General features: G+C 40.9%; 2 protein-coding genes across 4 annotated transcripts; one reads left to right on the plus strand and one right to left on the minus strand.

Annotated features, from left to right (window-relative positions):
• Positions 1–218: 218 nt before the first annotated feature.
• Positions 219–2,570, plus strand: LOC110987322 (glutathione S-transferase-like). The gene is made up of 5 exons (XM_087129689.1): positions 219–458; positions 576–668; positions 846–961; positions 1,202–1,312; positions 1,578–2,570. Exons 1-5 carry the CDS (start codon positions 323–325, stop codon positions 1,752–1,754), a joined length of 633 nt encoding a protein of 210 aa, XP_086985815.1. The 5' UTR covers positions 219–322; the 3' UTR covers positions 1,755–2,570.
• A 77-nt stretch (positions 2,571–2,647) lies between these two features.
• Positions 2,648–24,114, minus strand: LOC110987173 (uncharacterized). 3 transcript variants are annotated; one of them, XM_087129686.1, is made up of 14 exons: positions 23,957–24,110; positions 21,829–21,954; positions 19,735–19,820; positions 18,870–19,007; positions 18,123–18,225; positions 17,647–17,724; positions 17,266–17,374; positions 16,736–16,808; positions 16,104–16,180; positions 15,505–15,577; positions 14,897–14,968; positions 13,445–13,615; positions 10,940–11,609; positions 2,648–10,800 (listed from the first exon to the last, which is right to left on the minus strand). In XM_087129686.1, the coding sequence occupies exons 3-14, from the start codon at positions 19,756–19,758 to the stop codon at positions 7,841–7,843; spliced, it is 4,548 nt and encodes a 1,515-aa protein (XP_086985812.1). In that variant the 5' UTR covers positions 19,759–19,820; positions 21,829–21,954; positions 23,957–24,110; the 3' UTR covers positions 2,648–7,840. The 3 variants fall into 3 exon arrangements, with proteins under 3 accessions (XP_086985812.1, XP_022105396.2, XP_022105570.2); XM_022249704.2 differs by lacking the exon at positions 21,829–21,954 and having other exon boundaries at positions 23,957–24,114; XM_022249878.2 differs by lacking the exons at positions 13,445–13,615; positions 21,829–21,954 and having other exon boundaries at positions 23,957–24,114.
• Between the last annotated feature and the right edge of the window lie 128 nt (positions 24,115–24,242).

Here is a 24,242-nt window from a genome sequence, read left to right on the forward strand (position 1 = left end):
TTTGCGATTTTCAGCCGTCACTCATCAGTTATGAAACGTAATGTCAAACTTGAAGTTTTCATTTCCTGCAACGAGTTTCTGCCTTGAAAAAGCTAGGAGGTGATAATTTTTATACAAGTATGTGATAATGAATTTATTCAAGATGAACCACCGTGTCAATTACTAAAAAGGAACCTCATGCCCCGTTTGATCAGCTTATCTCACGTTTCGGTTTGAATTTTTGAAGTGTTGAGTACATAAACCTTTGAACCAAACGTGAACTCCAAAAACTCAGCAGGCCTTTGAAAAGAGCAAATGTACAAGCATTTCTGACCGATACTCCATGGCACCCAGATTCAAGCTAACCTATTTTGACTTTCGAGGTAGGGCTGAGGTTATCCGACTGCTATTTGCAGCAAGTGGGATTGAATTTGAAGATGTTCGAATAGCAATCGAAGACTGGTCCGCAATGAAACAAAGTAAGTTTAGCTACAGAATTTGGGCTTTTGATTTCTGCACAGCACCCTGCCCAATTGCATGTCAAAATGTATTGCCTCAAGCGCCTGGTTTAAACTTTACACTCGGTATGCATACAGGTACACCATTTGGAAGACTTCCACTTCTAGAATTTGATGGCATCGTCCTCCCAGAGGCAAGAGCCATAGCTAATTATGTTGCCAGGGAAACAGGTAATGCAATGACATAAGATGTCCATATCAGTCCCCACGCTTTTTATCTTAAATCCTTTTTTGTACAACCCCCTTCAACGAATTTTAAGGTACATGGTCTTGTTGTTTCAACTCTTTCTTCTAAAATTGGCAGTGTTTTGAAACATCTGGAGATCACGAACTGTTTGTTGTTTGAAGGTTTATACGGCAAGTCCAGCCAAGAGCAGGCTCAGATTGACGTTGTCATGGAGATCCTTCAAGACTTACAGCATTCCTATTTCGCGGCATACATACAGAAAAATGAAGAAGCGAAGGTAATTCGACACGTGCACGGCAATCGTTGTGCCATTCTGAAATATAGAATAAAATAGAAATACATATATTCCTAACAGTTTTCAAACACTTAAATGACTTATTGCTTAGTATCAGACCATCTGACTTCTTCTTAATGAACGCAACTACCATGGAAAAAATCTTGCTCAATGAAACAGGCTTCCTTGTTTTGCTCACTTTATTATGCCAAGCTTTAGTTCTTAATATTTATTTTTATAAAGGAAGACTTAACCAAGTCCTTCTTTGAGAAGGACAGCCTCAAATTTCTTGGTTGGTTGGAAGAGCTTCTCATCAAGAACAACGGAGGAGATGGGTTCTTTGTTGGCGAATCCGTAAGTCAAATACAAATACAGTTTTTAACATGGTGAATTTGTAAAGCTCTGGGGATGTGCAAGTTATGCATCCTGTACACTTACCAGTGCGGATTCATTTGAAAACTTAAACTCCAACTAATTTAGCAGGTTCCCCTTTAAAATACATGTACTCAGGATAATTCAATCCGTGACATTCAGTTTTCCCTGCAACAGTATTAAAGTTTTCCACTGAATTTCCCTCTCGTAACTAAGAGATATCCTTTATGATTTTTTTATTGTCTAGATGACAATGGCCGATCTTGATTTCTATGCAGCCCACGAGTTAGTTCTGAAGAAAAACCACACAGCTCTGCAGAAACTGCCCAAACTAAGAGCACTTGTGTCTCGAGTTGAGAACATCCCTAAGATAAAGGCGTGGTTACCACACCGCCCTGAAAAATTTTCTTACGTGTTGCCATGAACTTCATGCTCCAATGGGGCAAAAATTCAATAGATATGTGTGTCTTTTGGGGGAGGGGGGTGTCTGTGGCTCCACCTTGGCATGATTCACTGGAATTAATTTTTTACCAAACTGTAGTTTCTCGACATTTTCTTTAAAAAAAAATCAGATTCACATTTCATGTTTAGGCCAAACAAGGGCAAAGCAGTTGGACACTGTATCCGGCGGGAAGTGCGTGTAAAAGTTTCATTAATATGGAGCAAAACTCAGAAAGGCCCGTTTTAGTCGTATGACATTGCGTTTTCTTGGTACATGTAAATTAAAAGTCTAGAAATTTAATCTTTCAAGGGCATTGAGTTAATCAATAGGTAATTTTCCTCAAATTTATGGGATTTTTTTTTCTGGCACAGTGTTGCTAATTTCACAAATGTATATAATTTTAAGAACTCAGGAAATGTAAAACTAATTCTCTCTGCGTAAATCCAGTGGAGATTCCTCACAGGAAGACTGTTCATGTTTGTTTTCGTTTCAAAACAAAACAAGGTGGGTTAAGTTGCCGTCAACCGGAACATTTGCACCGCATTTACATCCGATCCCACAAGGTGGATCGAAGGGGACCGACACCAAGCGAACACAGGAGTTGGATCGGGGTCCAATCCGGATATTATCGGAACGCTTGAACGTGACTACAGATGACGAAATGTTTCGAAAAACCACGCTCATTAATGGTGGGACAAGTTTTATGTGAAACATTTGTTACATGTAACAATATTGAGAAATGGTACTGAGTGATTTGCTTAATAATTCATGCGACAAAAGAAAAAACTGGTGATCGAACTTTGATGAGAAAATGTGTTTTTCTTCCTCCATGGTTACACTTTGAGCACAAAACTATGCACACGTATACACACACATTTCAGGTCCGTACTTTAATTCGCATGCAGTCATTTTGAGTGAAAACTAATTGTAGATTTACATGGAAAAGGCTGACCAGAAAGCATTCGATCATGACCTCCACGATAATGCACTTGAACACTGAACTACGTGTACATGTACATTACATGTATATGTACATGTACATGGCACTCCACCATGCGTTGATGCAACTCCGGTTTAAATGTCATTACCGCAGGATTGAACTGATGTTGGGGATCCTTTGTCTCCAATATAATCTCGGCTCCAATTTGTTACCATGGTAACATGATCATGACCAAGGCGAGTAAAAGATCATACTGGGTGAACCTGGGGCCCAATGTACACGTAACTGAAAAAAGGCATCTGACCTTCAGAACAGATGAATGGTAAAATCAATCAACCTTCCTAGGAAAATACAATTCAGATAAAAATTCAAAAACCCGACCTTTGGCAACAATTAAGTTCCCCAATGTCAAAGCTGAGGTAGCTGTTCCTCAACCGACAATTACATGACTCATATAATTAATGGGTTTTCCCAGTACATGCATGACATTTTCATTTTAGGAATAAAAGGATGCGCTTCTACATTTATATTTGTTAGGAAAAATCAACATAAATAGCGTTCCAGATGTCACGACACCAATGCCATCACATTTTAACCACCTCGGAATGGACGTGATCAAAGTGTTACTACTGATGAAGATACATAAATGCACATGCACGACGATCACGTCATTCTAACAGGATTTAAATGTCATTACCGCAGGATTGAACTGATGTTGGGGATCCTTTGTCTCCAATATAATCTCGGCTCCAATTTGTTACCATGGTAACATGATCATGACCAAGGCGAGTAAAAGATCATACTGGGTGAACCTGGGGCCCAATGTACACGTAACTGAAAAAAGGCATCTGACCTTCAGAACAGATGAATGGTAAAATCAATCAACCTTCCTAGGAAAATACAATTCAGATAAAAATTCAAAAACCCGACCTTTGGCAACAATTAAGTTCCCCAATGTCAAGGCTGAGGTAGCTGTTCCTCAACCGACAATTACATGACTCATATAATTAATGGGTTTTCCCAGTACATGCATGACATTTTCATTTTAGGAATAAAAGGATGCGCTTCTACATTTATATTTGTTAGGAAAAATCAACATAAATAGCGTTCCAGATGTCACGACACCAATGCCATCACATTTTAACCACCTCGGAATGGACGTGATCAAAGTGTTACTACTGATGAAGATACATAAATGCACATGCACGACGATCACGTCATTCTAACAGGATTTGAACCAAGAAAGATTTTCGATCACCAATAGGAAACCACAATGAAGTCGAAATTTCAAAGAAGGAAACAATCTTTCCAGTAAGCTAAAAATAGCCGATAAGAATTCGACAGAAGGCAAAGTCACCAAAAAGTGTCAATTTAAGTACATGTTAAAGATTTGTTTTACAAAATTTGTCCTCGTGAAAAGTTCACACGATGAAACCGTCAAATTTGACAATGTTTTTATGGGTACAAAAAGGAAGCTTCCAAATTCTAGTAAATTCTCAGTAAATGACAATGGAAAGTAGGGCAAAATTGAGAATTAAATTTTGGCCAAGGTACTAAATATTGTTCAATTGTGTTTAATACACTACCATCATCTTTTAAAACTAATTTCAATCGTAACCCCTGAATCCAATTCTCCTGGCTCATAAAGTGCTGATGAATTTGGATGTTTAAATTGACTTTTCTTCATATAATTAACTTGGGCAATAAATTGAGCTACAACGTTTCCTATAGCTGCAGTCTGAAGGGATATAAAATGCCTTATTTGCCCACAGTAATTGAATGCATCATGCAGGTGAATGTATAAAGTCCATATGTAACGGGGTTTCACAAAAATGGGGCAAAATGAAAGTAAAAAAAATTGAATACCTAACATACTTTATACCGTGCAGAGCTCAATTAAAAATTTATGTCCCATTTACAAGCATGCACGGCAATCCATCAGGATTTATCAGGTGTAATTTGTCGACGCACTTTGTCCTGTTTGTCGCAGGTAGGCACACATTAATGTCAATAGATAGGGCAGCACCATCGTGTGCAATCAGGGTCCGGTTTCCCTGCTAGTCTAAAATACTCAGCCTTTTGTTAAAAAACACAGAACCTGTACAAATTAAACGAGAGGACACATGCAACGTACAGACACTGATACCAACTTTAACCAAATACTGATTGGAATTCCTGTCTTGTAATTATCAATTACACATCACACATTGTTTAAAGCGGTGCAATTTGCAAAAGAGATTTATATACATGCGTTCACATCAAAATCAATCATGGCTTGTAATCATTGTTACATGTAGTAAAGGAATGTTTTCAACTATGTATCAAACTAGGTTTTGTACCAAAGGGCGGATGGGTGGGGGCTGAGGGGAACATCAGGGGGATGATAAAAGTTGAGTTCGGGTCTACTTCATTCCCCATCCTTCCAAAATTGTGCTAACAGCTCAAAAACGTTACCTCGCCCTTCTAAAATGCCCCAAATGGTTACATAACCCCCCCCCAAAAAAACCCCACAAGTTCCCCCCCCCCCCCGAAAATTTGGTTGTGGATTTTCTCTTGGTTATATATGTATCATAGCATTACATGCACTGGCAAAATGTTTCTTCAGCCTGCTCACGTGATGTACTTTGTAAGTTGATGTATAACCATCAGACCTTCTCCTGAATACATGTACATCAGTCTTGCACACTCAGATTCATCAACTTTGACTGTCTAACTTACAGACATTTAAATACGTGTATTCAGGTCTGCAGTGGCTCTTACAATGTACTTGCATGCATACTGGGGCAAATTTACATTGCAATTAGCAAAATGCAAAACAATTAACAAATAAAATCAAATGTATATAAAAAAACAAAAAAAAAATCACCGATCTGATAATACAATTGCTTACATTACCCGCCCCGAGCTGAAGTGCACCCCCAATCGGCGAAAGAAAGACATGTGGTTACAGGAGGGTTCTTGCACGCATTCTGCTTGTAAGCAAAGACTACACATGCCGGAATAATTAGATATGCCTACTCAGCGTGCTCCGTGTCAAACACGCATAATACTTGCACGCCTCATGGCGCGCCTATGTGGTGAGTACCAAAAAAACCCACGCCCTCTTTTCTTCTGCTCGGAGCGGATATGTACACATTCAATACATAAAAATGCCCTGAATCTCAGCAAAGCTGCGCCATGGTACAGCACCACAACTCCCAGTTGTGATGTGGAACAAGGATCTGCATGTTGCAGACCACAGCACAGCTGAGCTTTGCATACAGGAGTAATGACAATTGAAATTTGTGACCAATGAAGAAATGTTATTCAATAAAATATCTATGTTCATGAAGATATTTCATGGTTCATACAAGTGCAGTCTGAAAAACATATGCAGCTCATCAGCACCTCTGCATGAACAAAAATCAACCACTGTAGAAAAACGTAGAATGTAAAATTTTTTGTCATTTTGAATGGGTTTGAACGGCAGGCATCTTTGCTAGTCATGAAATGGTGACCTTGGGTTTTTGAACAGTGGCCATGCCCTGCTTCAAATCCTCCATCATCCTCCACTTAACTCTATCAGAATACAGCTAGTTGGCCACCAGAGCGACCCCCATCCCTACCTCTGAGACTTGTAAGTGGCCAATAGATAAACACAATTACACCTTTTTCCCCCAGGAAAAATTGTTCCAATTTTGCATTCCGCATCTTTACACAGTAGACCGTTGTTTGAGTAACAACATTAAATTTGGCTAGAGTCTTGAAGTACAACTAGGCCTTAAGTACATTATCCACAAGCTAAGTATAAATGTTTTTTGTTCTCTTTCTTTTTTTTACACAAAAAGCACACTTTGTAGAAAAATAAAGTTTTCTATAACCCAACTGAAGATTTGTCCTCCATGTGAACCAAAAAGGAATGACATTCAGTAACTGCATTTTGTCCAAAAACTAATAAACAGTTCTTTGTTAATGTTCCTTTGTTTGCCATGTCCGTACATTTACTTTTATTTACATGGTATTTGTAAAAAAGATTGTGGCAGATATCAGGACCCTCGAACTGCTCCTACAATGCAACAAAAAGGAATGTTTGAACCTTGGTGTCCAATTTTGGTCAATCAAACAGAAATACTCCTTGCTGGAGAACTCTGCTTCAAAAGTGTGCAAACTGCAAACCGGCAATTCAAAGCATTTGGGTAACCAGGAGCCTCAGCTAGCTGGAAACATGCATTTATCTGCAGGATTAGATTGACTGGATTCAAAGTAAACATGCCAGTCATCATTTCCACGTATGCCATCTGGACGAGCCAGACAACGTCAACATAATCTCACTGGGTTTTCTATAAGTAAACGGAAAATGAGTACCCGTACAAAGTGTGCATTCAGGTGGAAAGTCGGACAGGGTGCACATCCAATGGCATGTCAAAAATGTATATGTACCAGATATCAATACATACTAGTTAATTATGTGTACCAACTGTCTAGCTTTTTTTGTACAAGTGACTGAACTAATATGCCGGTGCTTAAATACACGTAATGGCCACATTAAACATACATGTTAACTTCATTTCACAAAGTCGGTGGTTTGAAAGTGAACAGGTGGATACTTTGCCTGGATGGATGCAGGTGTTGTTCATAAAGCTATTCAAAACTGACCACAAACTGATTTTTTCAAAAACAAGTGTTACAGAAACTCTTGACAAATGTCCAATACTGAGGGGAACGTCTCCAAGCTAGGAGCACTGTGCCTGAACGCTTACAAGAGAAAGGCATACTTCAGGTAGAAATATGAACTTGGTATTATGTACATGTATATCCATAAAATATCGAGTCTGAAAAAAACATGAGCCCGAACCAAAATACAAAACTCTTAAGATGAAAGATGTTCCTTGATGATTAAGATCATTGTCAAAATACTTTTCCATCATTTGTTTATATTTTGTGCCTCATAGGGTTGCAGCATCTCGCTGTAATGACTCTGCTCAATGAGTCATTCTCAAATCAACTATCTGCAAGTTCATTAGCATGCCAACACAATGCACAAGAAAGAAAGATCCGTTTCATCGCATATCACAGCCATTGTGCTTTAGCTTAAATATGCAAGAAGAAAAGCCGGATCATGAATATATATGAGGTACAGAGGTAAATATTACTGCATTTGAATATTCAGGTATTTATCAATGATGCTATTTGCATATTCTTGGTCCTTCTCAGCCATCATCTTGTGCTTGTAATACCGGTTGTATGAGGCGGGGGACATCTTGGAGACATCTGGACTGGTGGAATTGGAAGCCGAGACTGATTTGTCATTCTCAGTTTCTGTGTTGCCCTCATTAGCATTTGTCATTATATCTGAAGAATTACTTTGTTCATCCCCGTCACCTGCTGAGGAATGCATGGTGCCAGGTTTTATGGATGCAACTTGACTGGTGGGCAGTATTTCTGATGGTCGATTTCCATTGGCCAGCTTCAAATCAGCAGTACCTTTTATGGATGAGGCTGCTACCGGCTCGTTGGCCAGACTGTTGCTGAAGCTTCGACTAGAACCGAGCAGCTCCTTCTCTAGCTTGATGCCAAATTTGGATCTCATGTTCCCCAGTCTCTGAGGAGATGCAAACTGTGGCTTGGCGTCACTCCCATCTCCCTCTGCTCGGTGTCCATTTGCTAAGATCTTTGTCTCATCCATGCAATTTCCCTTACCAAGCTCAGGTGGTTTTTCTGAGCCTGCATCTACTCTTCCTTTGCCAATAGTGCCTCCTTGGGCTATGTTACGTCGTTCTGGAAGACGGGCAAATTCCTCTTCTGACTCGAAGCTATTTGTTGCTGTTTCGGAGCCCTCAAACTGGACAGACTGTTTGCTCGATTCCTTCCAACCACTGCTGGAGTTAAGTAGACTGCCTAAGCTGCTGCTCCTGTTTCTCATGTCCAGCTTTGGTTCCAAAGAGCCCTTTGGAAGGTCTGAGCGGAGCCTACTGCCATCCAGGTAAGATCCATCAAAGTCCGGCTGAGGCCTGTTCTGCATCCTTCTCCATCTTGAGAAACGCCCTCTGACAAGGCCAACTCTCTCATGAATTGTAAATGATGGCTGTATTTCAGGGAGGTTTTGGGGGTCAGAATTTGTGGGTTCATTTGCGATTTTGCTATGTGTATGTGCATATTCTAAGTCCTTCACATTGTCTCCACCTGCTTTCAAAACAGTATCCTTATCATCTTGGCTTTTGAGAGGAACAGTCAACCTGTCTTCATCTCTTCTTTTCGGTTGTAAGACTGTTACTTCACTGTCCCCATTTTGGGTTGTTTCTCTCGCAGGATTTAGTTTGGCCTTTTTAGTGATTCCCTTCAGGGACTCCAAACTAGAATTAACTGCACTGAATCGTGTCTTGCTGGAAAGATGACTCCTTGGAAGGTCCGTTGTCATCCCTCTACTCGCCTCTCTACCTGTTGATGTAGCACCACTGTTCTTCCCTTCACCTTCACTGACACTTCCAGCTTTCTCGTTATTTGGGTCCACACTCATTGATTCAGAATGATAACTCTCTGTGCCTTGCCCTCTTGTGTCATTATCATCTGGAGAATTCTGAGCTTTAGCAACAATGAGGTCTCCCAAGCTAGGTCTCCTGATTCCGTCGGAAAGCTTGGTCTTAGTTATCCCACCTGCTGCCACCATATGCTCATTTGGAAGGTCAGAGAATGCATTTTCAGTAGCCTGTGAGTCCATTTCTGAGTCCACCTCAGTTTCGGTGTCTGACCTTCGAGGGCTAAATTGCAAGTATTTATCATCAACAGCTGCTTGTCTGTTTGCTACGGCAGCCAAGTTTTCTTCTGTCAACAGCTTTGTTTCTTGCAGGTCACTGTCCCGTGATGACTCCCTTGAAACTGAAGAGAGTGTTTCCTGACCCTCGGACCCTTGTTCACTGTTTTCAACTGACGAGACTGACCTTGATGAACGACTGACATCATTACCGACTTGAGTCTCGGTGCGCACAAACTCTTTTCCATTGTTTTCCACACTCTGTCCTTTCCTTGCCAGGTCCTTTGCAATCTTTGCCTCTTGATGTTCCCTTTGCTCACTGATGCGAAGTCTGAAATCATCTAGGAATGACTGGAACTTGCTGCTCGTCTGAATGTCCCAGGCTCTCAAGACCTCGTCCAGGGTCGTTTTGTTCTGACGGTAATGAGCAAGCTCCTTCTTCAAAAGCTCCCTCTCTTCTTCAGCTAACTCGACCTTTTCTCTCATGAGGGCATTTTCTTCTTTAAGCTTGGCGACGGAGGCAAGGCTCTGGTTGTATCTGCCCTGCGATGATACTTCCAAGGCGTCCTCCTCAAGTTGCTGGGTTAATCTAGCATTTCGCTTCTGAGCTTGTGATAAATACTCCTCCAGACGCCTGCATCTTCCCACCACCGTCTCCACCTCCAAGCGGCTGGTCTCACTGCTCATGCGGAGAAGCTTGCACTCTTTCTCCAGTCGGAGGTTTTCCAGCCTGGACACTTTCAAATCGTCGGTAGTCTGGTCCAGCTTTTGCACCATTTTTTCCTCCATTTCCTTTAGTCTTGCCTGAAGGAACTCCTTTTGGCTCTCTGCTCTGGCAAGGTCTCGCTTGAGGTCACACAGTTCAGGTGTTTCCTTAAGTTCTGAGGAATAATCAGACTGGCTAACCTTGTCCACTTTCTCTTTTGCTCCGGACTCCAGACTGAAAATGTCGCCCTCTGGTCTCGTATCCAAGGAGCTGAGATCACTCCCGACCTTTGATTTCATCCTCAAGTTGAAATTCTCTGAACTCTGATGCTCAACTTCCATTTGCAGTTTTCTGATGGTAGCATTCAGTTTCTCCATTGTCTTCCTGTCAACTGCATTGCCGTTTTTGGCATTTGCTGACTCCCGAAACAGCCTCCTGTTTTCTTCCCTAAGCATCTCAAGTTCCTGGACAAGTTTGGAGATGACTCTCTCCTCTTTAGTGCTACCCACTAATCCTTCTTCAAGCTGCGTTTTCAAGATGGCTTCTCTCAGTTGAGTCTCAGTCAGCTCAAGACGGAGATGCTGGCTCTCCTCACCGATTGTATCCAACAAATTAAGAAGTTCATCATCTGGAGTTTGCACGAGCTCATCTCCTGAAATAAAGAAGTACATGTAATCTTGTCAGAGGTAACCTGGCAGAGGGGTCCTTACATCATTTTCTCTATGTTCAAACCAAATCCAAATCCATTTCAGCATTTAAATCCTTCTCAGTAAGTACTGGTCACAACTTACCTCTCTTCAATGGATTTCTGCTGCCATCGTTTGGACCTTCCTTCATTTCAGTCTCATTGTTAGATCCACTGCTCTCCTCTGTAACGGCCTGTCTACTCCCTTTGGAGATCACATCCTCCTTTCTCTGCTCTTCACATCTCGATGCATTCTGGAAAAGAAGCCCTGAGGATGCCGGACGATGAACACTGCCTACCTTCTCCCTGACTTGCGAGTCTCTCTCATGCGAGGCAAGATGCTCATGCTGCCTCTCAACATACATTGCTCTGTGCCTTCGCAAAGATGTAGCTGCTGTGATTCTAGAAATGCCTCTGATCTGCTTTGACTGGTCCGTTCTGTCCGGAGTAGCCCCATATGCAGCACCAGCCATTTTTTGAGAATCCGGTGTGTGATCTCTCAACTCTTTTAGCCTTGAAGACGGGCCGCTGGGAAGACTCGCTGGTGGATCGGCTGTCATTGAGATGCCAGAGTCACTTTTCTCAGGTGTGACATCTTGGTTGGTTCCACGAGTCAGTGAAGTGTCGAATGATGGCGTTCTGTTGCTGAAGGTGGAATAATCTAAGCTGTAACGATGGTGTGGAGGTTGGGGCGTAGAGTGATGAGACAAGTTGGTTAACGAGGAGCGTCCACTGTAGACTGAATTGGCTGCAGACAGGACACTGGTACTAGGAGACTGGTCAGATGGAAAAAAGGAATTAATTGAATTAGTTCAACCACTTTCAGATATTTCGAGTAAAAAAATTATCACTTTCTGTAAAAAAGCACAGAAGTGAAGGAAGGAAAAATTGTCAGATTTTGAAACATAAAAAGGCAAATAATGGATACTAAAGACAAACAGTGATATGAAATTTTACATAGTAAACAACTTTAAATGAAGATCAGAAGAGAAAACCTGACTTCCTTTTTTCCCTGTATTACTCTGTTGCTATGAATACTAAACAATTACATAAACATGAAACAAAACTGGTTCTATTTTCGAAAAAAGTACCAAATTGGTATGATTAGGACAGAAATAAAACAACAGAATGTTAGCAATGTGGTGATATGCTAGTATCAAATAACCTACCAGTACATGAACAATGAAAATTAACTACCAAGGTAACCAAATGGGTTAACGTAAGAATATCATGGTTTTGAAGAAAGAGCCTTTACCCTTTTTATTAGTCATTTCACACAGATGAAATTGGTGGAAGCGTATCATTTACAAGTGTGAGAGAAAAATCTCGATATATTTTCCAGCCTCCTTTAATAAGTAGTCTACCAGCTTTTCTAGTTTCTACACACAATAGAGAAACTATGTGTCAAACATGCATGGAGACCAACAGCAGATAGGCTACCAGTTGGAAGTCCAAACCAGATGGTGTAGAAAAGCAGTGGCTCTGGCAGAAAACAACACATGGCACTATGGAAGCCTCTGGTTTGGAGGCTGTAGCCGCTTCTCATAGACACATGTTAATTTAAGCCCAAGCCAGTTGGTTCAGACATGGCTGCATGGTTCCACAGCCTGAAAACTGGTAAGAGTGCATGTACTGTATGTTGCGTTAGAAACTTTAGATTTCTGTGCCTGTTGTACCACAGGGACAGTCCAATCAAGAACCATAGTTAACCACAGTTAGACTATCTCTGATCGAACGCACATTAGTCGATAACGGTTGTACTAGTCTGGTCAACTATTTGCAACCAGCCTACCGAGGTTGGCCGCGTCATTGGTTGCCATAAACCATTTTTAATAGCACAGTGCAGAGAGGACCAGTTAAAAGAAAAATGCCGCAAAAACAATATGTCACAAGTAAGCGACCATTTTCTTTTTAATCTTTTGCCATTTTGCCCTTCCTTCGGCCTCCTTTTCTTCCCTTCGGCCCAGCGACCTGACAACGGTTAACTAGGGTCGTTAGCACTTCAACTTCACTGCACATGCGCTAGGTACATCATGAATCAACCACTAATTAACTAGCAGTCCTTGAATGAACTTGCCACAGTTGTTGTTGAGACCATCAAAAGACCAGACCGAAGTAACCGAGTCAAAAATAACAAAAGTACTACAGTAAACTCCGACTAAGTCAGCATCACGTAACTCGTCATGTCGTCTATGTTGGCCTTTTGACAAAATGTGACAACCAGCTTGGGGATCACTGATCGCGATCCAGGTCCATGTGAAACAAACAGGCCCTTAATTGGTCATCTAAGAATGAAAATGAAGGTACACGTAATCAGGGTCATTCTCAAGGTCACACCAGGTCAATGCTTAGTTAGGGTACCATTTTGTTAGACAGAAATCCTTGTCACATGCAAATGTTTATGTTTACTGCTGATGGACAGAAAGTTACATGCACTACAGTAAGGTGTTACGGTTAGACATGCTGAAGACACTGCACCTAGGAAGAAAAAATGAAGCACATTATGCTGCCTCCACCGCATCATCTGGGGGGGTTAAACAGAGGGGAGGAGGAGAGATGGTCTCGTTCAGCATCTTCAAGATGGCTGCAAAAGGCAAATATGAGTACACACCTCGAGAACCACGCCCTGTGACACCCTTGTCCAGGGCTCAACACAAAACGGACACGACGCCACCCGGTCGATCCTGCTACGCTTCTTGGCACTGCCCGTTCTTTGTTTCCGTGGCAGCGATTTTTTTCTCGTAAACCTAAAGGTGCGAGTTTGGGTGAGTGCACGTGCTATCTGTAAAGGTGAGTGGCGCAGTGAAATCAAACTGTTAATAAAAATACGACACAAAGCGAGGTAGAGGGGGCCCGTGCTGTTACTTGTTTTGATACAGAGGCGAATAAGTCCTGAACAAATCCCTGACCTACATACTTGAACTGTCTACTACTTCATCTGACATACAAAGTGGCTGAACAATAATACATCCAATTTCATTTTTTGTTCTGACACATGATTAATGATCCACCAATCAGATTGCAGGGATTTACTCTGTAGTTGCATAATCAACCATGTTCTGCCTACCAGAAGATAGTACTTTCAAGTATGGTTCGTCATATCCAAAACCTTGCACTACGTTCTCCCAAGGGACCAAAGTCATATGTTATTGAATGCACCTGTGATGCTGAAAATTGCTGGTTTGCTTGCACACAGCTTGGGGTAATTTAATGGTGGGCTTATTGGGTTTAAGAATGACAGTTACGAGTATCAGTTGTTAATTGCTTGGATTAGTAAGCTTCACTTTGAGTAACTTGTCAAATATCATCAGGATACACACAAACGGTCATTAGAAAACACTGCCTCAAATCTTGGTAAAGTCGAGTTAAGATGATCTCAAACCTTGCTCTGTTAAATGATGAAAAACAAATTTCTGCACGAAAGTAAATGGCTGGTTCGAGAGACAGGCCTCTCAATCTCCAGAGAATTTCTTGATGAACGTGGTACAGTTGAAACGCCCCAGAATTCAATTTCCTATGCTCTAGTAAATATCTTTCTCACTCTAACAATGCTGATAAATTTTTGTGTGTTTATTTAAGAGACGTTATTTGTATAAACCTGTTTAAAGAAAAACGTCTTTTCACTACTAATTGAGGCCAGCCCTCTTCCAACCTCAGGATGTTCTCGCTATTTGGGTACCATTATATTCCCGACCTCTCCAGCCTAAGAATCTCTAACGAGGTTGGTGCGAACTCGAGTCAAACCAAAGCGCACTATTTGAACCTCGGCAGAGACGACAGCTACATTACAACAATTGAGATTACATGTATGTATACAGAGCTGCTTGATGAACAACTTTCCTAAATTAGCCGGGTGAAACATGAGCTGAAACTCTCTTTTAGTCCTCAACAATTTTGTGAACTTTGAATCCAGTGAATTCGACAGCGGGGACTGATTAAACCGCATGGCAATGAAAAGAAAATAACACATTGCAAAATACACAGCTATACAAAAACTGCATCTGTGTCTAACACTCGCGCATTTAGGGATGCAATTTTAGAGATAATTCTTTGCTGAACTCACCGGCTTATGGGGTGATATTTTGATGAATTCATCTTCATCTGAAGACAGCGAGCTGGAAACAAGCAAAGACACCTAAAAGAAAACAAAACCTAGAATCACTATTAGAGGATGTATTTCTGACCAGAGAGTGCCTCCGGTATTTTTCCAGGACACAGTCTGTAAAAGAGGCCTTCCAACGATACCTTCATTGGGGATTAGGTACAACTTTCCTCATGAGAGAAATTCTATGGCACTCACATGTGCGTACATGTAGATCTGGTTATCACCAGTGATATAGTGGAGAGCCTCACAACTTCACAAGACCAAACTACCAGTCACAAGACCAGTCACGAGAAAGGTTACAAGACCGCTCACAAGACCAGCCACAAAACCAGTAATGAGATCTTGTCGCGCGACCAGTCACAAGATCAGTCACAAGACCAGACACAAGACAGGTCACAGGTCTTGACAACACTGCCAATCACAGGAACATTTCCTAGGCAAACACACATCACAAGTCTGAGCGTCTGTTTGTGTTTTGCTTAAATTGCTATACTAAGCAGTATATTTTTGTTGGCCAACTCATGGGCGCAAGACCTAAAAACCAAATGCTGAAGAAGGAAACTGACCTTTCTCTTGAGCAAGGAAATGTAAATCATCAAGGAATGCTCATCTGCCGTCCCGTTGACTACATCCGCCGGTCTGCAGGCAAAACATCAAATCCTACAATCAGTTTTCCAATGTCACCTGGTCTAACCAAAATGTGTCAGTAAGGTTAGCCATTTATCAAGGTTTTGATGGATAATTTAAAAAAAAAAAACTCACCTTAACACAAAACATTTTGACGTATATTTCAACATATACAAAATACCAGGCTACCAGGTCCTTGCAAGTACCTTAAGTTACTATAACATATGTGAAATCCATTCCAGGCTTGTTTCATTTCCTTCAGAGTAAAACTTGACGTTTCTCCTACAGAGTAATCTAGCTACCAGAATTAGAAGCCATTACTGTGAGGCCACCCTGTTCGCGCGCAGGTGATACCAGTGTGTTATATATTTCTGTCAGACCAACAGAGTGTCGTGACTTGCTATAATGCAAGTCTTGAAAAAGTTAAAACCCGTACACGAGTATGATGACCCGTCAGGAATGGCTTTTCCTCGGATTTTTTGTCTATAGAGAGTCAGTTACCCCTGCATGTGCATTTAAGGTGAGAGCCTAGACTTACCCAAGTAGTGTCTTTGAGATTCCAAAGTGATCTTCCGCAGCCAGAATCCCATTGGTCAGATTGACGAGGTACTTATCCTGTCAAGATGTGCGGAAGATGTGATCCTATCTCAATGACATTGTCAGCAATACACAAACTTTTGAAAAGTCACTTGACAGGGTACTACTCCATAACATTTTTTGATGCTGCACATTCACAGATATCAAAATCCAAGCAGCAAGACACCACTGGTGAAAAATCTCATGAGTGAATTTCAAAGAGTATCTATTCTGAGCGAAACAAAAGAGGGCATGCTTTTTTTGGTACTCACGGCATAGGTGCACGTTTATAATGGAGATCAATAACGGGTTTATTCCTTAATGTATGGTCTTTGCGTACACCCAGAATGCGTGCAAGAATCCGCTTGTAACCACCTGTCTTTCTTTCTCCAAATTGTGGGTGCAACTCAGCTCGGGGTGGATTACTGTACGCTACCGTGAGAACAGTTTTTGCCGTGAATGCTCTGCCATGAAAACACCACGCAACAGAATGCAACCAAAATTCAACGAGCAAATTCACAGTGATTTGTTGACATTACTTTGACTGACTTAACACTACATTACTGGCTTCCCGTAGGTACGTGTAGTTCTTACCCGAGCATCTTGAATGTTCTCGAAGGAGCAGTGTAAAGACAGAAGATCCGACAAGAGATTGTTCCCACTAAACCTGTTTCAGTCAGAAACATGACAAGAGGTAAAGACAATAGCATGGTCCTAAACGCAGTCTGTTTTTGTGATGGGGCGGAGATTATGCTTCCTTTGCAGTGACTTCAAAGTTTCTCTGTAAAAAAAAAAAAGCTACCGAGATTTTGAATAGAGGATTTCACATTGAAAGGGTTCTTCATACAAAATGACTTTAAAAATTGTGTCTTTTTTAGTTATGACATGTCACTATCATGGTTTTTCATTTCATAAATTTCTAGCCACTACACTTCCCTTCTGACATTACTAAATAGGGTTAATTAAGATGATTGACCCTGATTCTCCCTCGCGAACACAAAATATTTAGGCAATTCTAGCACAGCCTACCGAGAGCTAATCACCCATCCAATTCCTCTCATCTCTCAAGACCCACCCACTTCACAACACCTTCTGTGCTTCTGTGATGTGACTGGGAGACTTACACTGCCGCCATGCTCTGGCTGGTGTCAATGCTGACGGCCAACTCTTCCCCACACCACTGAAGAAGCAGTTTGCGACCGATGCGCACGGTTCGCTGGTAGGCAGCGCGTTCTGGGAGTAATCAGTTTTAGAACAAAGAGACAAAACTTGAGCACTCAGGAAAAAGCTTTGAAAGCTATCAAGGCAAGACAGAGCTTTGAGTTCAACCTTTTCTCCATTCCAAATGGTTACTATGACAGACACCTTCAGCTAGCAAGTCCTGTTCATGAAGTAGAAGTATTCTGATGAGATCATGGAAAAAAACAAAAAACAGCGAATAAAATGGAGAGAGTGTAAGCCCTGCAAAATTTCACGTCATTTTTAGAGCAGACATTTCTACGTACCTGGTGAATGAACTGTACAGTGGAGGATAATGGACCACATGACATCAAGAATGCTCTTCAACTCACCACAGACAACGCCTGGGAGGGAAATAACCACATGAACATGTGTGTGATCAACTTCCACAAGTAAATTCAAGTTTGTTATCAGTATGCTGATAAATGATCAACCAACTGATTATAATCAACCATTCTAGCGGGTGGCAATTTAAGCAAGACTTTTTTCCACATTGACCATAAAATACAAATACATATAACACGAGATACTTGATACCAAATATGTAGTTTGAAGAAACTGTTCAACCATGATACATGTAATAAACCTCCCCAAAACAAGAAATTAAAATAACACATTCTTGAAACCAATTAAGTGATTGATTAAAACTCAATTGGTTGAATGAACAAATTCAATCAATTAATCAATGGGCCTGTTTTGAAATTGCCATTCTTTCAATCTTTCTACTAAAATCTGCCCTTACCTTCGGCACTGACTGCCATTTTGACACCGATACCAGTCAAGAAATCCAAGGCAACTTGGACATTATCAAGAGCAACACTGTCGTCAGTTTCTGAGAGAGCATCCTACAAAAATGGGAGGAAGATGTGAAACTCAGCTTCCATATATGCCAGTGACATTACCAGCAAACAACGTTTGCAAATGATAAAGAAAACACCCAACAAATGAAGATATTCAAACTTCCATTTTATAGAAGTCCTGCAATTTTGAAATTACACAGCTTCTGTGAAAAGACTGCAGAAGTAATGCGCACAATATGATTTTTCCACTTGATAGCGCTTTTCAAAAAACTTTTCTAAGCAATGCATTTAATGTTCCGTACACTACAGGCATTTCATGATCAAACTACTCACCACAGGAAAGAGATATGGTTCGGTTATCTTCATTATTTGACTTGGCTTAATTTAGCAGGTTTCTGTTACATCTTATTAATTGTGCGCTTCTAATGACCTTAAAAATACGTACAGATTCATCAGATATTTTGTAAATTTCAAGCAAGCGACTTGGACATTGATCCAAAAGCGAGGAATTTCCAATCTTTATAAGACTTTGTACAGTGTTTGTTCAATTTTCAATGACACAAGTATGAAGAATGGCGAAATCAGCTGATCCAAGGAAAAAGTGCAAGCCTGAAATTTTTCTGGCCGGGTAAAACAAGACTTCAGGGGGAAATGGGAGCAACGTTTCATCCGCAAGATGGAAGACTAACCTGGTCGGCAGGCAGGAGCTTAGAGCCGGTGAGCAGCTCAATCAGATTACAGAAGATGGTGCCGCTTCTTAACTGGTGCAAGCCATCGATGAGGATTCCCTGTTCACACAGGAGGCTGTTGGCCCAGCCAAGGTACATCTACATGTAGGAGAAGGTGAATAAATATGGGATGATGGTCGATAGCTGTATGGCAATAGGTGACAATGTCAGATTTAACCCTAACCCTCCTCAATCCTTCACCTGTTCGAGGACTGAGGAGTGTTAGGGTTAATATCGTAAACGTTGTTTATTAGCCATTAGCAAATCGCAGAAAGGGCCAAACAGAAGCCATGCCTCCTAAAAAGAGGCATTTTTTTGTTTTCACAATGACGAGTCGATGATTTTTTTGAACTGTTTAATTTCCTTTCCTGACCAAAGCCGCCACAATTTAGTCTCATCACCCGTCAGAAAGGCAAACAAGGTTCTTGAGGTCGATTCCCTGGTTGAGAGAACAAAGAGTGGCTGAACTTAGACAGCAGACGGGTTGTGGGTAAAAACGCACAAGAGGAAACCACCTTCTATGCCGATCATTGTAAATGATTACAGGACGATGCACAAACCACAAATAAATATATGAAGCCTCTACAGTTGGCACAAAAAGTTTTGAAATGATTTTTCAAACAAAAAGATACAGGTTCTTCATGATTTTCGGGGCAGGGGCAGACAATGAGAAGCACAACTTTTTGGGTTTCGCCTTACCGCCGGCTACGCCCACTTCCGACTTCACACAGAGTGTCTGAATTACTTGATTGGGGCTTGAAATTATGCACAAGTCTATGCAATGTCTAGCCACAGCCAAGTGATTCGGTCACGGCCTTACATGTACCTGCAGTACTGAGCTGAATGCCATGGTGCATACAATCTCACTGCCTACACCACCAGTAACACGTGTATGGACTTCATTCTAGGAACCTGTGATGTAAAAACAAAACAAGCAGTACAAGAAATGCTGTGAGCAATATCAAAGGGACAACATTAACAAACCTTGATACTTAACGTGTACAAACTGTTCACTGTGAGGGCACAAATATTAATGTAATAATTAATGTACATTGTACAGGTGTATGTACCCTACAAACCTGCGTACATGTATGCTGCAAACCTGCATGAACCCTTCAGCTTGACTCTAACCAAAAGGGTAAGGGATAATGAAATGTGTCAACATATCTGAACTGTGAAATCGGTGTATCCCGGCACACGACAAGGGTTTGCTCACCTAGTCTGCTGTAAGTCATTCACTTAAGACACTGAATGCACGAAATCTTGCGTGGAAATGTTAAAGGCCGCAATTAATGAACTTGTCCAACTTTTGAGACTAGGTGAGTATGGGGTGACTACGGAAATTTAAAGTGCAGGTTATTCGTCTTACTTGATGATGAATTCCAACTCTTCTTACCATTTTTCCAAGTGAGGTTTCAAAATAAAAACAGTATTTTTCTGTTCATCTTAGGCATGAACCCACTCAACAGCACATTACATCACCGAATTTGAAATGGAAGAAATGTACATATACAATTTAATTGAGTTATTTTGGAACAATTTTGAATTGGACAGATTATTTGTGGGGGGGGGATTTATACAGTTCTACTAACAACAGTATAAATAGTTTGGTACAAGCTGAATAGTTGGATAAATTTATGATCAGTTTGTTTGGAGCGCTTTGGTCAGGAACCATCTGGTTTTCAGATTTAATATTTTCTGAAAATATTCGTACAGTATACCCGTATTTGAGAAAGATTTTTCTGTAACTGATGTACATGTAGGTACATTGATGCCCTGCTGTTTGGTATGACTGTACATATGTGGCTATAACCCACTTTGTCTTGGTGCAAACTTGAATCCTTTTGGTCAATCCACGGCAACAAACAGTGTGATTATACTCTATTGTGCGGTCCACATTGAACCCTGTGCCCCCGGACAAGTACCGAGTTGTTCTAACACAGTGTATAGTGTTATTTACATTCAAATGCAAAAACACACAGCTGGAGCATTTACTGTTAATTCAAAGAGTGGCACATTTGCCACATTCATGGATTGATGGCTGTTTTGAATCCAGCTTTGAACAAGTAAAACCACACACCACTGTGCCAGTGGGGTACCTGTATTCAACACAGCACACCGTAGCTAATAATCAATACCAGCAGTGTTATATAACTACCTTACGCCCAGTCACGAACATACACTGTACATGTGCGATATACCTACATGTACCACAATGGTAGCCTAATCAATACAAAGTGTACACGATGTACCCTTCATGTAGAACGTACCACAAATGTACATGTAAATGTACATGAATGTACAAGAACAGTATACATTCACTCCGTTTAACCCTCCCTCTGCTGTTACTGTCAAAAAACAGTCAAAAATTCCTTCCACTTGATTTGTCCCAGTTCACAGACACATATATGGGAAATTTGACTGATTTTGACGGACAACTGTGTCAAGAATGCATCTTTGCATAGGAGGGATAACCTCAACAGACCTACAAAATGTACAAGTGTAATTATTACCTTTGAACTACACGAATGCACATGTTCAGCATTGTGGCAAACACCTGAATGAACCCTAATTCCTTAGGGTGTATGCAAAATCATATTGAAATTGGAGGATTTGGGACTGTTCTTTAAACCATACCTGATCTGAAAAACTCCCCAAAGCTACATGTACAAGTGTAATCCCCCCAAAAACTTTTCAAATTGACTATAAGATGTACATCTACATTTTTTAACATGTCCCATGATGTGCACAGAATAGACAAATCCTATATAAATGGCATTTGAGCTGAAAACAAGCTAAACATGTAACTAAAACAGCTTTTACAAATGACAAGTTGTAAATGTACATATTTTGTACGGGTTATTTTATTCATGAGTATAACAAACTCTTCAAACTTTCATCAGTACAGATCTATACAAACTTTGTTGAAGCACACCCAAAATGGTATGGTGATACCAACAGCAAAGTACAGCTCTTTAGTCTATCAGTCTTTGGGTGATCCGATCTTGTTAACAGAAACCTCCAAACAGGCTCAGCAAGGCATGCACTGTGCAAAGGTGCAAACAAAGGCTACTGTGTATCTGGGGTTGCTGTTATCTTCATGGACAGAAGATAAATGGAGATAGGCTGATTATAATGTCACTGATAACTGCTATTAAATATTTAGCACTTCATTAGGGGGGCTCTGTGGAAGAAAAGTGTATTTGCACAACCGCTGGTGTGGAAAGCACACGCTGCCTACTTGTGGCAGCACCTAAGTTCAATTTCAATGCATATATCTTGTCTGTGGGTTTTTGCCCCTAAGTGAAGCAATGCATGAATTTTTCCAACGATGCACAGCTCTTACTTATGATGACCGAAAGATCTCGACAAACAAAGTAATAGCTCAATTAATCAGGCTGTGAATAAGGCAATTGAACTTTGGTCAGAACCACCAGGTTCAGACCCGGATTTTATTGACGTTTCAATAGAATGCTCAGATTAATATACCTTTCAAAAAAAAAGTGACCCCACTCTGTTGAGCAAATACCTTATTACTCGAAACCATACATGTATGTAAATGTTTTCTGAGGGAGGGAGGTTAGGGCAGGGCACAAGCTGTTATTCCGCAGTACGGAAGTCAATACAGTATACAACACCACTTGGGCTAAACAACATGGCTCCCATTCCAAAGTTGGAACTTGTCAGCAGCAACCTGGTGCTTCTACCTTTTACAAACTGATCAGTGCTGCATAGACTTAATGAACAGACAGAAGCTCATTTCAAAGTTTTATTTTGCCAAGGATGATACCCAAAATTACAACAATTTGTCACTGCACTGCAATGCTCCAAGTTCCAGCTAACGGATGGTTCACTGACCTTAACCGTTAAATCTGAGGCATGTGACGCTACATTTTGTCACCACATTAAAACATCCTTATCAGCCAATGAGACGGCTGGATTTCTTGCGATTTTGATTGGTCAACTGCACTGTGTCATCTGTCGATCTTTAGCTTGTTCTTCCCAAGGGAGAATTTGATAAATAAGATGAAATCAGTCAATGCTGGCTGTATTTTTTAAAAAATGCATGACTGACCTGACCAGATATTGACAAAATACACATTTTTTGTGAATTAGAAAAATTACTTGACGGTGGTAGATCAACAGATCTCACTGCACGTCCAACAGTGATGCAGTACCACCACCAGACTATAATGTATAACCACTGAATACTAAATCATGGAATACATGTAGCCTACATGCATATGAACATGTCTCCATCTTGTCATGACAGTATTTTTGATGTGGCATGACTTAGTCCTGACGTGCCTAATGTTGTGCATTTGACTTTTTGGCTATTGTGCCTTGTTAATTTGCTCGGGAAATATTACCTCAAAATCCAAACTAAACAGGTGTCATTTCATTTAATATGCCCAAAATTTCCCCTTCATAAGTGCTGAGTTTAAAGACCTGCTAAAAAGCAATATGAAATGTTAATTTGCCTGATTTTCTTTATTTCTTTTTGGAAGTGCAAAATGAACTCTTTTCACTGAAAAGTTGTAAGTGTAAACAAAAGTGGAAATGACTTACAAGAATTTGTCAACTTTGATGAACTTCTTGGTTGGTGTGATGTGTCCTCTGGAAGCTTTGCCGACAATACAGATAAAGATTGATGCGGGACTCGCTGGCTAGGGTTCAAAACACTTGTATGCAAGTTGTGGATAAATTTCCGGACGCAACCATTTTTGAATTTCAGACTAAATTTCTGTTTATATGTGTGACTATGCTCTGACATACGCTCAACAGCAATGATGTATGGAGTTAATCAGTAGTTTACTGCGTAATTTTGAAAAAGACTTTCAACAAGGATCACTGCTGACAGCAGTATGTATGTACATGTAGGCCTACATGAGGAAAGTCAGCGGGAACGTCGAAGAGTTAAGAGCGCCACCCAGTAAAGTCTAAGAACCCTTTCGGCCCTTTCTACCTTGATGGCGTAACGTTACCGTTTGGCACAACAAACCACGAGCATAGTTTGCAAGGCCCAAAAATTCACGTTCTATACTCACCACTGATTTTTAAAACCTGTGTATCTGTGCGTCCTCCCAGACAATCCAGCAAGTAATGATTTCAAATTTCCGTTTTGCCCCGCCGTGCAGAAGTCTACACGCTTTCAAGGCCATCAACGGATCTCGGCGGTGTCAAAATTGAAAGTAGTCTGGTCACCATCAAACTGCGGTCTCGGCTCATATCATCACGCCAAAGAAGGGTCACTACCAGACTAGTGTGTCCGCGATACACAAAAGTACGCCGCACGGGGGCGCGTTCTTTAACTGTCGATGAACCACTAAATGA

The sequence above is a fragment of the Acanthaster planci genome, linkage group LG19 (genome assembly GCF_054643075.1).
Source record: "Acanthaster planci isolate LZ-2023a linkage group LG19, COTS_SCS, whole genome shotgun sequence".
Classification (NCBI taxonomy): Eukaryota; Metazoa; Echinodermata; class Asteroidea; order Valvatida; family Acanthasteridae; genus Acanthaster; species Acanthaster planci.

Coding starts and splice junctions, on each gene's coding strand:
- LOC110987173 (XM_022249704.2), bottom strand. CDS start 19,758: ATGGCATTCAGCTCAGTACTGCAG. Junction 13,616..14,896: donor AAATATCACCCCATAAGCCG/GTGAGTTCAGCA, acceptor TCACCTTTACAG/ATAGCACGTGCACTCACCCA. Junction 11,610..13,444: donor CACAGGGCGTGGTTCTCGAG/GTGTGTACTCAT, acceptor CCATCTGACCAG/TCTCCTAGTACCAGTGTCCT.
- LOC110987322 (XM_087129689.1), top strand. CDS start 323: ATGGCACCCAGATTCAAGCTAACCTATTTTGACTTTCGAGGTAGGGCT. Junction 669..845: donor TTATGTTGCCAGGGAAACAG/GTAATGCAATGA, acceptor TGTTGTTTGAAG/GTTTATACGGCAAGTCCAGC. Junction 962..1,201: donor AGAAAAATGAAGAAGCGAAG/GTAATTCGACAC, acceptor ATTTTTATAAAG/GAAGACTTAACCAAGTCCTT.